Here is a 15,337-nt window from a genome sequence, read left to right on the forward strand (position 1 = left end):
CTAAAAGCCCCACATAGAGGCCCCTGAGCACCCGGGCCTTCACTGTCAGACTCTCCTTGGACCCTAGTGCATGTCTCATCTGCCTCCTGTGAACAGTATGGGCTGGGGGTGGGGAGGAGTAGGAGACATGTGTGCACATGTGCATGTGTATGTGGCATGGAGAAGAGGGGTGTGTGCACGTGTGTGGTGGGGAGGGGGGGTGTACGTGTGTATGTGGATCACTGGGAGTGTAGGAGGGGTGTGTGCATGTGTGCGTGTTATGTGGAGGATGGGTGTGTGTGCATGGACGACCAGAGGTGTCAGACGAGTGTGTGCATGTGTGCATGGATGACCTGGGGTATAGGAGGGGTGTGTGCACGTGTGTGTGTGGACTGCGGGTGCAGGAGGAAGGAGTGTGTGCACGTGTGCATGGACGACCGGGGGGTATAGGAGTGTGTGCGTGGACGGCTGGGGGTGTAGAAGTGTGTGCGTGGACGGCTGGGGGTGTAGGAGTGTGTGCACGTGTGTGTGTGTGTGTGTAGGAAGGCGGTGTGCATGTGCGTGGACCTGGGGGTGTAGGAGTGTGTGTGTGTGTGTGTGTGTGTGTGTGTGTGTGTATGTATGTATGACTGGGGAGTAGGAATGTGTGTGTGTGGAGGAGGGTGTGCATGTGCATGGACTTGGGGGTGTAGGTGTGTGTGTGTGTGTATGACTGGGGAGTAGGAATGTGTGCACGTGTGTGTGTATGGAGGAGGGCGGTGTGCATGTGCATGGACCCAGGGGTGTAGGAGGAGTATGTATGTGTGTGTGTGTGTGTGTGTGTGTATGTATGACTGGGGGAAGGAGGAGTGTGTGCATGTGTGTGTGTGGAGGAGGACGGTGTGCATGTGCATGGACCCGGGGGTGCATGAGGACAGGACCACCCTTCCGTGAGAACCCGAGCTCTGGGCTCAGGGGGCCCTTGTTCTTCCTCACCTCTCGGGCCTCGGGAGGGCTCACCTCACCCACCCACAGGGAAGCCTTAGCCTGCTAACGTGTGAAGTGGCAGGGGGCGCCCGTGGTGGAATGGTCTAGCACGGCGCCCGCTCAGGGTGAGTGGTGCTCCGCAGACGTCTGGCCTTTCCCTGACCATCAGGGAGTGCCTGTTGCTCACCGCCCTTTCCCCAAGCCCGGCTCTGGGACATTATGGCAGAAACCCTAACAGACTGACGGTGTGTGGGGAGCAGAGGCCGCCGAGGCTCAGTGTGAAGGCGGGGTCGCCGTCCAGGGAGACCCAGGTGAGGAGGGGCGCTCATGCCTCTACCACCCGCCAGTCCAGGAGGGCACATCCTGGCTTCAGCGACGTGCCCTCCCCTGCTGCAGTGCTGGGGCCACTGCTTCGAGCTGGACATCCTCTGTACAGTCTACGCAGCTTCACGCGCTCTTTCCAGCAAAGTATCAGCCAGTTTCTCTATTATCAGCCACGTTGTTTTTTTTTATTATTAAGATTTTATTTATTTATTCATGAGAGACACAGAGAGAGAAGAGAGAGAGAGAGAGAGAGAGAGGCAGAGACACAGGCAGAGGGAGAGGCAGGCTGACATGGGACTCGATCCAGGTCTCCAGGAGGCCCTGGGCCGAAGGCGGCACTAAACCACTGAGCCACCCGGGCTGCCCTATCAGCCACGTTTTAATAAGATTCTCTATGGTTTTATCGGCACTTTTCTGAGGGCAACAGGATGACGTCTAAGGTAATATGTTTCAAGGCGTCACCAATGAAGGTCTATGTAGATTCACATTCAGCAGTCGGGCTTCCCAATCACATCAAGGACTTCATACCCAATACCGTCAAACCAGAATTACCCTAAATAACCTTTAAGAGACATTTGATGTGAAACTATTTCTTTTCCTTTTTTTTCTTTTTGAAGATTTTATTTTTCTGAGAGAGACAGAGCGAGCACAAGCAGGGGCGGAGGGATATGCGGAATCCCCACTGAGTGCAGAGCCCGACGCAGGGCTCAGTCCCGGGACCCCAGGACAACAACTTGAGCCAAAGCAGACGCTTCACCCACTGGGCCTCCTGGGGCCCTCTGTGCTGTTTTGTAAATACAGAATGAGCACTGACTCCCGGGCCCCCCAGGCAGGGACTGTGCGCCATAGCCTGTGCACCCAGTGTGGCCCCTACCTGGAGGAAGATCCGGCCGATGCCGCTCAGCAGCTGTGGCTCCTGCTCTGGGTAGTACTGGATAACTGAGTGATAAGCATCCACAGCCAGCACATAGTCCTACGGGGAGAAAAAGTGGAAGGGCATTTTTGAGTTAAGAAGATCACTCTCTGTCTTACGAAGTTAGAAGCTCAAGTACCTGCAGACTCACATGTGCAGAGGGGGCACGCCAACACGGGAGCCGGGCCCGCGAGGTGAGCACAGGCCTGCCTGACCACACGTCACACGGGGTTCCAAGTTCTGTTGGAAGCCAGAGTCAGGAAACCCCTTCCTCTCGCTGTGGGGCCTCTTGCTCCCACCATCTAGGTGGCAACACTCACTCTTCCTGACAAAATTATTAAGCGAATCAGTGAATTTCATCTTGTCACCATCTGCCAATTACACGCACCAAATTTATAACAGGATCTTAAACGTTTTCTACGCTAGAAATTGAGGAAAGTCCTTAAGTGCAAACACACAGAAAACAGCACCAGATGCCCTCACTGAGAGCAGCACAGGACCCTCGGCGGGGCTCACAGTGGATGTTGGCATGTGCTGCGGCAACTCCGCCGGAATCAGAGGTGTGTGTGTGGGACATTGAACGGGTTCCACTGGCTCCTGTGCTGTGCCTTCACCGCCCTCCCCTCCATTGGAGCCCTGTCTGTGGCCCGACCATCTGCACTCCCTTGCGCCCAGAGCCTGCCCGCGGGGGGCACTCAGCTAATGCAGAGGGCTGTAAACCCTGTCCACTCACACGTGGTGACCCCAGTCACCTCTCTCCAGTGTGAGAAAGTCACTTGCCAGAGTCACCTGGACACAGCCCTTGGCTTGTCTCCGGTCCCCACAAACCCAGGCTCCAGGGCACAGCAGTGATCACTGTGATGGTTACTGAGTAGGCTCTTGTGTTGGGCGCTGTGTTTTCCCTGAGTTACAGCACAGACGAGAAACACGGCTCCAGACGCACGTCCCTCCTAGCTCATTCTTCCTAACCCATGAGCACTTCCTTTATTCCTCCACATTTTCAGTCTGATCCAAACTGGGGCTGGAGTTAAAGATGGGTGACAAGTAAAATCCCAGTGTAGCACGAAAAGAATGAAAAAACTCTAGTCTGGCCCCTTCAGTGAAGCTCATTAAGACAAATTTTATTCAAGATGTGATGCTCCGAGGAGGACCCTGACAGCACCTGCCTTCCTTCCCTGTGGCTGCTCGCTGTCTATCACTGCCACCCACAGCAGCGCCACGCTGTATCCAGTGTCATGTGTGCATGCACACGTGTGTGAACATGCAGGAGCATGTCAGCGAGTGTGTGAATGTGGGAGGCATGGGGCAAGGCACAAGTGTGAGAAAGCAAGCATGTATGAGTGTGTGAACAAGCATGAGCAAGTGCGTGCATGCAGCCATGTGCATGAGAAACCAAGGGGGTACATGAATGTATGCACAAGTGTGAGGATGAACACAGGAGCAAGTGTGAGCACAAAGGGGTACGCAAGCATGAGCATGTGTGAGCAAGTATGTGCATGCAAGCATGAGCATGAGAAAGTATGCACACAGGTATGAGTGCAAGTGTGGGCATGTGTGTGTAAGCCTGTACTCACAAGCAGGAACAGGTATGTGCAGGAGTGAGTGTGCAAATGTGAGCATGTCTGTGCTAAGTAGGAGCAGATATGTGCAGGGGTGAGTGTACAGGTGTGAGTGTCTGCAAGCATGTACTTGCAAGCAGGTATGTGCAGGGTGAGTGTGCACATGTGAGCATGTATGTGTGAGCGTATACTCACAAGCATGAGCAGGTATGTGCAGGGGTGTGTGCATCTGTGTGCAAGCGTGTACTCACAAGCACAAGCATGTGCAGAGGTGAATGTGTGGGTGTGAACATGTATGTATGAGCATGTACTCACAAGCATGAGCAGGCATGTGCAGGGGTGAGTGTGTGCACGTGTGCATGTGTGTGCAAGCATGTACTCGCAAGCGAGCAGCTATGTGCAGGGGTGAGTGTGCAGGTGTGAGCATGTATGTGTGAGCGTATACTCACAAGCTGAGCAGGTATGTGCAGGGGTGTGGGTGTGAGCATGTGCTGAGAGGCACTCTGGTGGGGAGGCAGTGCTGCGTCCTGCTCGGTGGCTGGCGTGGCCCTGGGGCGGCCGGGGCCCCCAGCTGAGAGCCCACGAGCTCCAGGCCCCCCAGACCTCTGTGGGGGGGGGGGGTCACCTGCTGTAATGCGACACCTACCCCTTACTGCTGGTTTAGAGCGAACAGAAGGCAGACCTGCCGTTCTTGTTAGTGCTGCAGTGTCACTGAGGCGTGCCAGCCCTTGTGCCCCGAATCTTGGCTTGTGTGTCACTCACTCTCACTCTACTGACGCTTCCAGCTGAGCTGGCGCCGCGGAGAGCCAGATCCAGGGTGTGGAGGGCGGCTGAGTGCCTACTTCCGGCTGGCAAGTCCATGGAAGCCAATGTCACTGCCTCGTGGCTCTGGTTCAGCCCTTGAGGCCGGGTGAATTCCAAAGATAATTTGAGATGGAAAGGACAGCTTTAAAAAGCCAAGCAATGATCCCCGCGGATCTGTGGAAACACGAGTCTCCTGGGAGAGTAAACCAGGGCAGAGCCACAGGCGTGGGAAGCACGTGGGAAAGCTGGCTTCCTGGCAAGAGGTCAGGCCGCAGAGGAGCAGGGGCTGCGGGGCCGCCACGAGGTCGGCTGTGGGGACAGGTGCCCGCTCCTGCTGCCTGGACGGGACGTGGCATGGGAGCAGCTGCAGCCTTGGGGACGGGCTCAAGGAGCTTCTTATCACATGAGGCAGAGCAGGAGTGTGTTGGAAAGCATCCCTAAGTGGACTGTCATTACCTGAAATGGTTTATTTACTGGAAGTGAAGGGAACACGGCCTCTTAAAAGGATGTCTCCGCTGAGCTCTCCGAGTTTACTGCACACTGCAGAGCACGCAGGCTGGCTCCGAGGCAGGCCACGAGGGACTGCTTACAGGACAGGCCTGTTTTAGTTCCACGCTCACCCTTCTCCTACAGCAGCTACGTGGGTTTGGTGGCCGTGAAGCTGGATTTACAACGGTTTGCAGCCAGAAAGGGTTTGTGTGCAGTGACAGAGGCAGGAAGAAGCTGGTGTCACCTGTGTGGGGCAGGGACACATGGGCCTCGGCGCACCTGAGGCGGTCAGCGGCATACCCAAGCAGCCGGCCAGCGTGGGCGCCCTAGCACTACCACGGGTCTAGGGAAAGGAACTGGCATTTAAAATGTGAGACAGGAAATCTCCCAGGCCTCAGAATGCACGTCACTGGGCCCAACAACATGTCTTGCGGGTATCTGGGGCTGAGACGCCTGAGTAGATTTCTCATCATAAAAAAGTATTTCTTTCACCGTAACAGAACGTTATTCAAAATAACTGAATGGCTGATGACATAACTCAGTGTCGCCTCACAAACAGCTAAGGCATACGCCAAGGCCTCACGTGCTCACCGACAGCCAGGGAAGGCGCGTGCACGTGCTCACTCAGGCCTCCACGGCACAATTTTCACTTTTTGTAACTCATGAAAATGAAAGATTAGCTGAAAATTGCAAATTACACTGCATTCATCATAAGGCATTTCTGAAACAATGATAGGTTGTCTTGAGTCCCAACGATATAGGTGGAAACTTCCATTTGGTGCTTGACGGTGTTCTTACCACCACAGTGCAACAAAGAAAAGCACTTTTATCCCATAATCTTCTATTAATGTGTCTTAGCGATGCAAATAAAAATCTACCAGTGGAACAGGTAACTTCCCTCCGGGGGGTTTTAGCCCCATGATTAATGAGACGTTGGCCCTGTAGATTTACAGTTTGCTCTTTGTTTGCAGAAGCCAGTGCGGCAGCTGCAGTGGCCCCAGGGCAGCGGGCTGGCCTGTGGGTTCCAGAGCTGGGAGCGTGGCCTGTGGAGGGGAGGAGGGGACAGGGCCCGGCTCTAGGGAAGGACCTGCCTGCTGCCAGGGCCGTGGGGGTGAGGGCACAACTGCCCTCCTGCCCACACACGTGCCCGGGCAGGCTCAAGGCTCGGGTACAGGAGCACGAGCGCTGTGGTCACTGCATGGGCTGCCACCCTGTCAGAGCTACCCATGTGCACACAGAAGGCGGAATGCTCTGAGCTCCTCCACCCACACTGCCCTCACCCTGGGCGCTGGGGGTGGGGGCGGGCGCTTGCAGGAATGTCAGAGCCGGAGGGGCTTCAAACACGGCTTGGGGACATGAAGGGCGCTGCAGAGTCACTGTGCCCCAGTGTCTCGCCTCTGCTGGAGCCACCTGGATGGGAGCCATGGGCACAGCCAGGGCAGGCTGCTCTGAAGCAGGTTCAGGCTGCCCGTCCTCTTCCTGAGTGTGCACGGGCTGTGCTGAGAATTCAGCCCTCCCACAGGGCTGCCAGGGGCGGGTGTGTAAGGTGGCTGTCACGCCAGGGCCAGCCGCTGGACTCCGCCACCCAAGGAACTGCCTGCTGGGCTTTGCTGAAGATCGAGCTCAGGAATGACCTTGGCCTGACCTGTGGGGGACTCAGGGTCTGGGTCTCATGACAGCCCAGAGGTCTGTGGCTGGCAGCTCGCCCCGTCCGCCCCCCCCCCCCCAACCCCGCAGCTTTGGCAGCGCCACCAGTGGGATGCAGGTCATGCAGGTCACCAGGCGGCTGTGCTGCAGGTTCCCATCAGAGGGAGGAGCTGCCAACACTGCTCTCAGCTGCAAGGGCCTGTGTGAGACGAACAGGCTAGAGGAAACAAAGGAGCAACGCCTGAGGTCAGCCTCCTGGGGTGTGAGCTGCGCCCTCCAGGGCAGAAGGCTGCGGGTGGCTTCCCTGAGACGCAGGTCTTACAGGGGTGGGGAAGCCACGGGGCATCGGTCAGCACGTCTGGTCAGGACAAGGGAAAACAGCCCCCTACCACGGGGAGGGCAGGGCCACCTTTCTGGGATGGAATCTAGAGGAAACTATGCGAGAGCGAGGGAGGATGAATGATGATTTTAATTAAATCACCGAGACCCAAGTTGGAACAATTGAACTTGACAATGTAAGCTGTATATTCTGCTGAGATGTCTTTCAGTATAAACTAACGCCGTGCACGATGTGGTACGCAGCCCTCTGCTCGGTAAAGCCTCCCGCCCACCGCGGGGCACTCCTGCACCCGTGTGCCAGCCGGGCCCCCGCAGCTTCTGCTGACACCCTCCTCAGGACGCACGTACCTTCATCAGGAGCAGGCAGTTTGCCATGGAGCACATCACCCGGCCCAGGCGGGACCTCCACAGCTGAATGGAGGCTGCAAGAGAGGGGCAGTGGTGAGCGTGCGCAGGTCGGAGGCACATCCTGGCTCTCGGCCATGGTCTTGGCCCCGGGGCTGCTGGGAACCGGGCATCAGGCCAGGGCTCTTGGCTCTGGGTGGAGGATGGATGCAGAAGTGACACGGCAAGAGCAGGAGGGCAACCGGTCTGCTCGGGGCAGACGGGAGACCCCACAGCCCAACCAGCACCTCACTCAGAGAACGAACACATGGGCTCGCCTGCAGTCTATCCAGTAGAAAAACAGGCATGAAATTTCAATAAAAATCTCATTAAAAAAGAGTAGCATAGGGGCACATAGGTGGTTCAGTCAATTAAGCACCCAACTCTTGATTTTGGCTCAGGTCATGATCTCAGGGTCAGCGCAGAGTCTGCTTGAGATTCTCTCTCTCCCTCTACTCCTCTCCCCCGTATCACACGCACACACACACTCTCACTTTCTCTCAAATAAATAAACAAAATCTTCAAAAAAAGAGTAGCTAGATGGCCGATATATTCATAAAGAAAAAAACCTGCCCAATATCATTAGATATTGGGGTGCCTGGGTGGTGCAGTCAGTTGAGCACCCAACTCTTGGGTTCAGCCTGGGAGGTGATTGCATGGTCACGTTTGAGCCACTGCCCAGGGCTTAGACACTACCCAGGTAAGCTGCAGGAGGTGCCGCCCACCTGCCTGGGGGCACAGTCCCACCCAGCTGTGGCACCTCCTGCTGTAGGGCTGGCAGCTGGCTCACCCGCCAGGGTGTCTGCACGCCCAGCTCTGCTTTCCGAGGTCTCCCTCTCCAGTCCCTAACTGCACAACCTCTTAACTGAAAAACCGTAACTCCAATCCTGCCTTCACAGGCTCTGTGAGCATCAATGTGAGAAGGGCACAGAAGTGCTGCCTAAAAGGTCAGGAGCACCCTCACATGAGAGGGAGGATGGCAATGATGCAGAATCGGAGCCGGCTCCCTGGGGGTGTCTGTCCAGTGGTGGCTTATGGTCACACACGTGGCCCAGGAGGAAGGTGGATATGCTACCAGGGGAGCATGGAGGGATGGGAAGGAGGGTCATAATGGGGGCTGTGGGGAGCACAGTGGGAGTGGAGAGGGCAGGGGAGCACGGTGGGAATGGGGAGAGTGGGAGTACAGCAGATGAGGAGGAAGGCAGGAGTGGGGGGACATGGGGAGCACAGTGAGAGTAGGGAGGGCAGAGGAGCAGGGTGGGAGTGGGAAGAAGGGTGGGAGTGGGGAGGACAGAGGAGCAGGGCGGGATGGGGAGGAGGGTTGGAGTGGGGAGGACAGAGGAGCAGAGCGGGAAGGGGAGGAGGGTGGGAGTGGGGAGGACAGAGGAGCAGGGTGGGATGAGGAGGAGGGTGGGAGTGGGGAGGACAGAGGAGCAGGGTGGGAAGGGGAGGAGGGTGGGAGTGGGGAGGACAGAGGAGCAGGGTGGGATGGGGAGGAGGCTGGGAGTGGGGAGGAGAGCGGAGCAGGGTGGGAAGGGGAGGAGGGTGGGAGTGGGGAGGACAGAGGAGCAGGGTGGGAAGGGGAGGAGGGTGGGAGTGGGGAGGACAGAGGAGCAGGGTGGGAAGGGGAGGAGGGTGGGAGTGGGGAGGACAGAGGAGCAGGGTGGGATGGGGAGGAGGGTGGGAGTGGGGAGGACAGAGGAGCAGGGTGGGATGGGGAGGAGGCTGGGAGTGGGGAGGAGAGAGGAGCAGGGTGGGAAGGGGAGGAAGGTGGGAGTGGGGAGGACAGAGGAGCAGGGCGGGAAGGGGAGGAGGGTGGGAGTGGGGAGGATGGAGGAGGGTGGGAGTGGGGAGGACGGAGGAGGGTGGGAGTGGGGAGGACAGAGGAGCAGGACGGGAAGGGGAGGAGGGTTGGAGTGGGGAGGAGAGAGGAGCAGGGTGGGAAGGGGAGGAGGGTGGGAGTGGGGAGGACAGAGGAGCAGGGTGGGATGGGGAGGAGGGTTGGAGTGGGGAGAAGAGAGGAGCAGAGTGGGAAGGGGAGGAGGGTGGGAGTGGGGAGGACAGAGGAGCAAGGCAGGATGGGGAGGAGGGTGGTGGGGCCCCTGTGCAGGGTCAGAGGGTTCAGCTGAGGGCTGGAGTGGGGAGGGAGCCTGACCGGCCTCACCCTCATTTGCCCACTTCCAGAATCCGACCTTCCCGCCGCGCCCTGACCGACGTTATCTGAGGGTTAAGCACTGCCTGGAAACTATGTTCGTCCTTGGACGCTTCGGAACACAGGTAACTTAATTGCCAAAGTTAAGAACTCAACTCACTTTGCCTTTTAGCAATTAAAAATACACTAACTGCTTATAACATCATTTTGTGAAAAGGAAAATTCTGAACAGTATCTTGTTGAGGAACGTAAAAGGTGGGCTGTCTCAGCGAAGTGCAGTGTACGTACCCACGGACTTCTCCAAGTGCGAATTCTTCCCTATTTACCCTGAAATCTGTTTATCTTGACCCTTAGGACCAGGAAGTGCCTCCTGAGATCCAGTCCCTACCTGCTTCTGCGGGAATAGTGACCACGTGCAGACAACACCAGGGAGGTCGGAGGGTGAGGCCAGCTCAGACTCACCTGCAGCTACAATGCCGAGAGGGATGTGTGTGCATGCACAGATGTGCACACACATGCGCACACTCCCTACAACTCTGGCTGTAGGTTGGGATTTCTCAAACAAAGGTCGCTGTGCTTGCTGCATACGTGCAGCCCAGTGCTGTTGGCTCCCAAGCCAAACATCTCCTGCCCACGCTGTTCTCTCCCTACTGCCCTCCCCCCGCAACGCCCATGCTCATGGGCCGTCCAGGGTCACCATGGTCCTGGGGGCACCAGCATGGCTCTCTACCTGCAGTGTTCCCTTCACCAGGCCACCTCGCCTGCCTCAGGCCCATTGGTCTACTCGGAGCAGCTTCAGAGGAAGCCCAACACTTGCTAGAATAACCCACGCTGGCCAGAGGTCAGGAGAGCACGCTCCGAGTCAGGCACACAGAGGTGGAAACCGCCAGGCTCCTGGAGGTGAGACAGAGTGGGACTGGTGGGGAAAGGAGACGACGGGCCTTGGGGAAGGAGCGGCAGGTGAGGGGCCTCTCAGGGAGGCGCCATTTGAGTTGGGCTTTGAAGCATAATTAGAAGTTCATCCCTAATGTTCTCAAAACATCGCTGCCAGGAAGGTCTTCTCAACGTGCAGTCGGCTCCCAGCAGCCCGTGCTTGGGGTCAAGGGTGAGTTCATCAGCCTGGCCTCCTGGGCTGCGTCTCTGGCAGGTAGCCTCCACCCTGGGGACGCCCTTCCCACAGGAAGGTCCGGCTCCTCTCCGTCCCAGCACCCTTCCACCTACTGTGGAAGCCACCCAAGGCTTCTGGATCACGGGGTGCAGGCGGGTCTTCTGCACCCGATGGGGCTGCCTGGGCAGGACCCGCACACACGTTTGCTCTTCATGCATCAGCAGTGCCAGGTCCGGTGCTTGCCAACGAATGCATGCAAGGACCAAGGCATTACTGAGCAAGAAGGGAAAAGGAGACTGAGACAGAAGAAAGGCGAATCTTCTGACAACGCTGGATAATTATTTAATGAAAATTCTGGCCACTGACCTTGTCTGTTCTCCTGTGTGATGCTGCTCATGCTCCCGTCTTCAGCTAAGCCTTGCTCCAAATTTGTCAGGATCTGCAGTAATTCCAAATAAGAACGACAAAATCATAAAAAATGAATTTGCTTTTAGACTTTGTCATAATATATTCCAAGAGAAGCAGATTACTCTGTATGAAAGCCAATTTGTCAAGGAATGTTTCACACGGACACATTTTAAATACCGCCATTCCCTACACAGGGAGGCGCAGCAGAGGGGAAGCCATCCTCTAGCTGATGTGGAGTTGGGTTTATGATGCTCATAAAGCACTCAGAGACATCAGACACAGGGTAGCTGTTTTCTCTTTTAAAGAAAAGCATCAAGTATGTTACACACGAGGCTGATTATTAACTTCTGTGAAAACATCAGTCTTATTCCTCCAGGGCACCATGAGGGATGTGGCCTCTTGAAACGTATCAAATATATATTCTGAGCAACTGTCACTTTACATGGTTTCCGTTGTTTGGTTAATAACTTTGGGCTGCTTCTTTTGTGTTTTGGCCTTTCTTGAAAAGAAAAAAGGCTGTTTCCACTGGAATCTGGGCAGAGGATGGGTTTTTTGAGTGGCAGGACGAGGAGAGCAAAGCGTGGAGACTACAGACTTTGCTAGGGAGAAAACCGAAGTGTTAATTGAAGAAAGTCTGTATCCCAGTCCTGTTGCTACTGCCTTCAGGGCATGTGCTTGTGGGAAGAAATCCTTCTGTTCATCGGACTGTCCTGCCAGTTAACGTCTCCCCCAGTGGCTCGCCCGTGAGGAACCGGCTCTGGGCTTTCCCGTGTTGGGTCCCAGCAAGGAGGGTGAGCTGGGCCTCTCTGCACCTGCAGGATTCCCTGCAGTTACAGAGGCCTGGGCCACTCGCGGACTCTGGATGCACTGGGTTCAAAACCACGATAGTAAAGGTCATCTAGTGACGCTTCTTAGCTAATCTGTCTTCTGATAAAGGAACATGAACACAGAAACTGACCAGGGAAGGAAGTCTTGATGGTACCATTGAATTAATCTTGGCTGGGGCGGAGGGTGGGCAGGGCAGGAGACAGGGCAGCAGTTACTGAGAGGAGCAGGTGGCAGGCATCCTCCCGGTCCCTAGGGCCTACCCCCAGGGTCACTGGGTGGGACGCGGGGGAAGCGTAAAACCAACCACAGGAACAGAGCTGGTGAGGAGGAGTCCTGCAGAGGCGGGCAGCAGATGCCATGAGGGCAAGCATGCACGGGCCCATGGGTTGGCCTCATGCCACTGCATCCCTGTGGCTGCTGAGAACCCACCTCTGGGGCCCTGCATCTGCCTCCTGGGCCGAATCACAGGACACTGTGTTGGAGCAGTGACTGAGGAAGGGAGAGGGGCGGGCCACTCTGGGGAGGCTATAGGAGGAGAAATGCCCAAGGAAAGAAAGCGGGAGCCCCTGCCCCTCTGATGCCGTGCACAGACTGTACAGTCCTAGTGTGCTTACCTCTAAGGCGGTAGTTCTATGAAGGAAAGTGACGCAAACACTGCCTACCCGAAGCCTGAACGGTCTTGTCTGCAACCGTGGTAAGGTCCCACTTCCCTTCTCCATCCCTCTGTCCCTGACAACATGACCGAGGCCCACGTCCAGGTCAGACACTGGCAAGCACTCCTGGGTCTGCTCTCCACAACAAGCAAGGCAGGATGCACCCCCTGGCCTGCAGGGAGCACCCCATTTACACCTGCCTCCAGATCCTGTAAGTTCATGGGCACCAGACCATACACGACTTTGGCATCTAGGTTCTGATTTGTATGCCTCTGCTGTGATCCCAAAGCCCGTACTTCTGATGAGCTTCAGGTGACACTCTTGGGACCACAGCTTGTAGGAAAGCCCTGGGGAAGGAGCCTCCTACCTCTCTCTTTGGTGGGCTGCCACGGATTACAGGTGGCATGGGGTTCTTTTGGGGAATGGGTTTTATGCACAAAGTATCCTATGTACAAACAACTGGTGGCTGGCCCTAATTCAAGGACCAAAGACTCAACTAAAAACCTACTTGAGTCCAGACCAAAGTGACAGCAGGCCCGCCCTAGAGGGGCTCGGATTTCTCTAGAAAGTCCTGGGCCCTACTGTCGTCTCCTGCTTGTGCACTCTGAGCATGCACGGGCCAAGAAGCCTGAGCGTCAATGGCAAAGGGCAGAGATGCCGCCTCGAGCCAGGAAGCAGGAGCCGTCTCCAATCACTCAATTACCTCTCTCCACTTGCCAATCACTCCCATCTCATCTGATTAAGCCACAGACAATTTGCTCTCTGCTGGAGCAGCAAGGCAGGGCACGTGCGCTGTGTGGGTCAGGTGAGGCCTGGCAGCGCCCAGACGTCGTCCGCGTGCCGATGACCAGCCTCCTTGAGCGCTTCCCTGGGGAGCTGGCCAGTGAAGGCTGACAACAGCTGCCCCCGGCTCCATTTTTAACTAAAGGATATTAACCCTTCCCAGAAACAAAGCTCTCACCGCTGCCTTATCAGCAATCATCAGCAGGGAACAAGCCGTATGGACGCCGCTAAAGGTACTTCTTTTCCAGGGTGCACACATGCTCTTACCCTCTGGCTCCTTCAGCTGTGGGGGTCTCTAATGTAGCACTTCTTTTACAAGCTACCCTCCGCCAGGCCAGCCTGGAATGGGCGGAGGCTGCTGGGTCGTGGGAGGGATGGAGCTGGACTCAAAACCACACCCGGTGTGTCCGTATCAGCGACGGACCCACACTGGGAGCTCCTTTGGCATCATTATTTGGCATCATTAGTATATCAGGATCTACTAATGCACATGGCGCTGGGGAGGTGTTCTCCTGGCTCTTTCCAGGCCTCTTTAAAGGCCTCTTGGGGCTGGTGGCAGAGGCAGGCTGCAGAGAAGCCAGAGAAGCAGGGCCCGCAGGACGGAGGCACCTGCTGCTCGGACCATGGTCACCGTTTCCAAGGCCTGGTAGCACGGCCAATTTGTTTTAAATCGAGGCACATGTCACTCCTCATTGACAGTTAAACTGAACCAAACAGTTCCTACTTTACCACACAGGCTCTTGCCAGCCTCGACTTCAGAGACAGCTGGGAAAACTGTTCCCTGGGATCACGTCATAAAGATCAGAAGGGAAGCTGGGCCTGTGCTAAAATTCACGGCCACGACCCAAGCTCAGGCTTACTGGTCGGATACAGTCTATAACCATCATCTGGGGAATGTTCCCTATGACGAAAAGCCGAGCCTCTTCTGAGCAACAACTGGCTTGCGGACACTGGGAACTCCAGAGCTGGCGTTGCTTCCTGCGCTGCTCTGGCTCCCCGTCCTGTCCCCGGGTGCCCCACTGCCTTACCTTACCTCCCTTTCTCCTGCAGGATCGTTTAGCTCTTTTCAATAGAAAAAAAAAGTCTGATTATAAAACTAATATGTGCTAACATAACTAATAAAAGACAGAAAATAAAAAAGAACAAAACGGCCTGTGTTCCTGCCACCCACACAGCTCACAAGATGCTGTGGCTTCCCTTCGGTGGATGTGATTCACTTCACTCAGACCATACTGCAACTCTAAGTCTGTAGGCTGGCCTGGAAAATTAGCATTATGTCACCAACATTCCATGTTGTGGCTGTGGGGCTGAGGTAACCTTGTGGAAACCACATCAAGCCTTGACCCCTAGGCCTGGCCGGTCCTGGGACACCCACATCTGGTGCCCTCCTTCTGGGGTTAAAGTGGCACAGAGTGCAATCAGGGGGAGACCTCTATCTTGGCATGTCCCCCAAGAGGGCGGGTGACAGGACTCGCAGGCCTAACCGGGCTGAGGAGGCCATGGTAGCAGGTGACTTCTCCCCATGATCCCCGGCTGCTCCTGCCTGCCACGCCTCACTGCGGCTGCCACAGAAGGCTGTCACTTCTCGTTTGGGAAATCATGCTGGGACTGAACCTGCTCTTGTGGCAACTATCAGACCGCATGGCTCAGAGTGTATTATTGGCACAAATGGGAGCGTGCTCTGAGCAGCCTGACGCGCCTCAGCTGACTTTCTTCCCAAGGGATGACAACCTTCCTGCTCCACATTCAGCCCTTCCCAAGCATTTCACTCCACAACCACTGCTGACCTCCAGGCTGCGAAAATGACCTTGGTGACCAACAGGCACCATGCAAGCATTAAAACACACGGGACAGAGAGCTCTGTGGGGAACCTGCTTATCTGCTGGGGTGACGGCAAAGAGACCTGAGGGCTCTGCAGGCCCCGGCATGCCCTCTCCCTTTCTCTCTTTAGCGCCAGCCAGTCATGTGACATGAGGTTGCCTCTCTTTGGAGGTGGGGCCA

General features: G+C 56.1%; 1 protein-coding gene across 5 annotated transcripts in view; it reads right to left on the reverse strand.

The window, feature by feature from the left end:
* The window catches only part of TRAPPC12 (trafficking protein particle complex subunit 12), an 84,340-nt gene that overhangs the window by 12,815 nt on the left and 56,188 nt on the right, over positions 1-15,337 (reverse strand). For all 5 annotated transcript variants that reach the window (XM_077844259.1, XM_077844256.1, XM_077844257.1 and 2 more), the window contains exons 7-9: positions 11,031-11,103; positions 7,369-7,442; positions 2,144-2,242 (exon numbers count right to left, since the gene is read on the reverse strand). In XM_077844259.1, the coding sequence (XP_077700385.1) occupies positions 2,144-2,242; positions 7,369-7,442; positions 11,031-11,103 (246 nt within the window). The remainder of the gene's footprint in view (positions 1-2,143; positions 2,243-7,368; positions 7,443-11,030; positions 11,104-15,337) is intronic.

Source organism: Canis aureus, chromosome 12, assembly GCF_053574225.1.
Source record: "Canis aureus isolate CA01 chromosome 12, VMU_Caureus_v.1.0, whole genome shotgun sequence".
Lineage (NCBI taxonomy): Eukaryota > Metazoa > Chordata > Mammalia > Carnivora > Canidae > Canis > Canis aureus.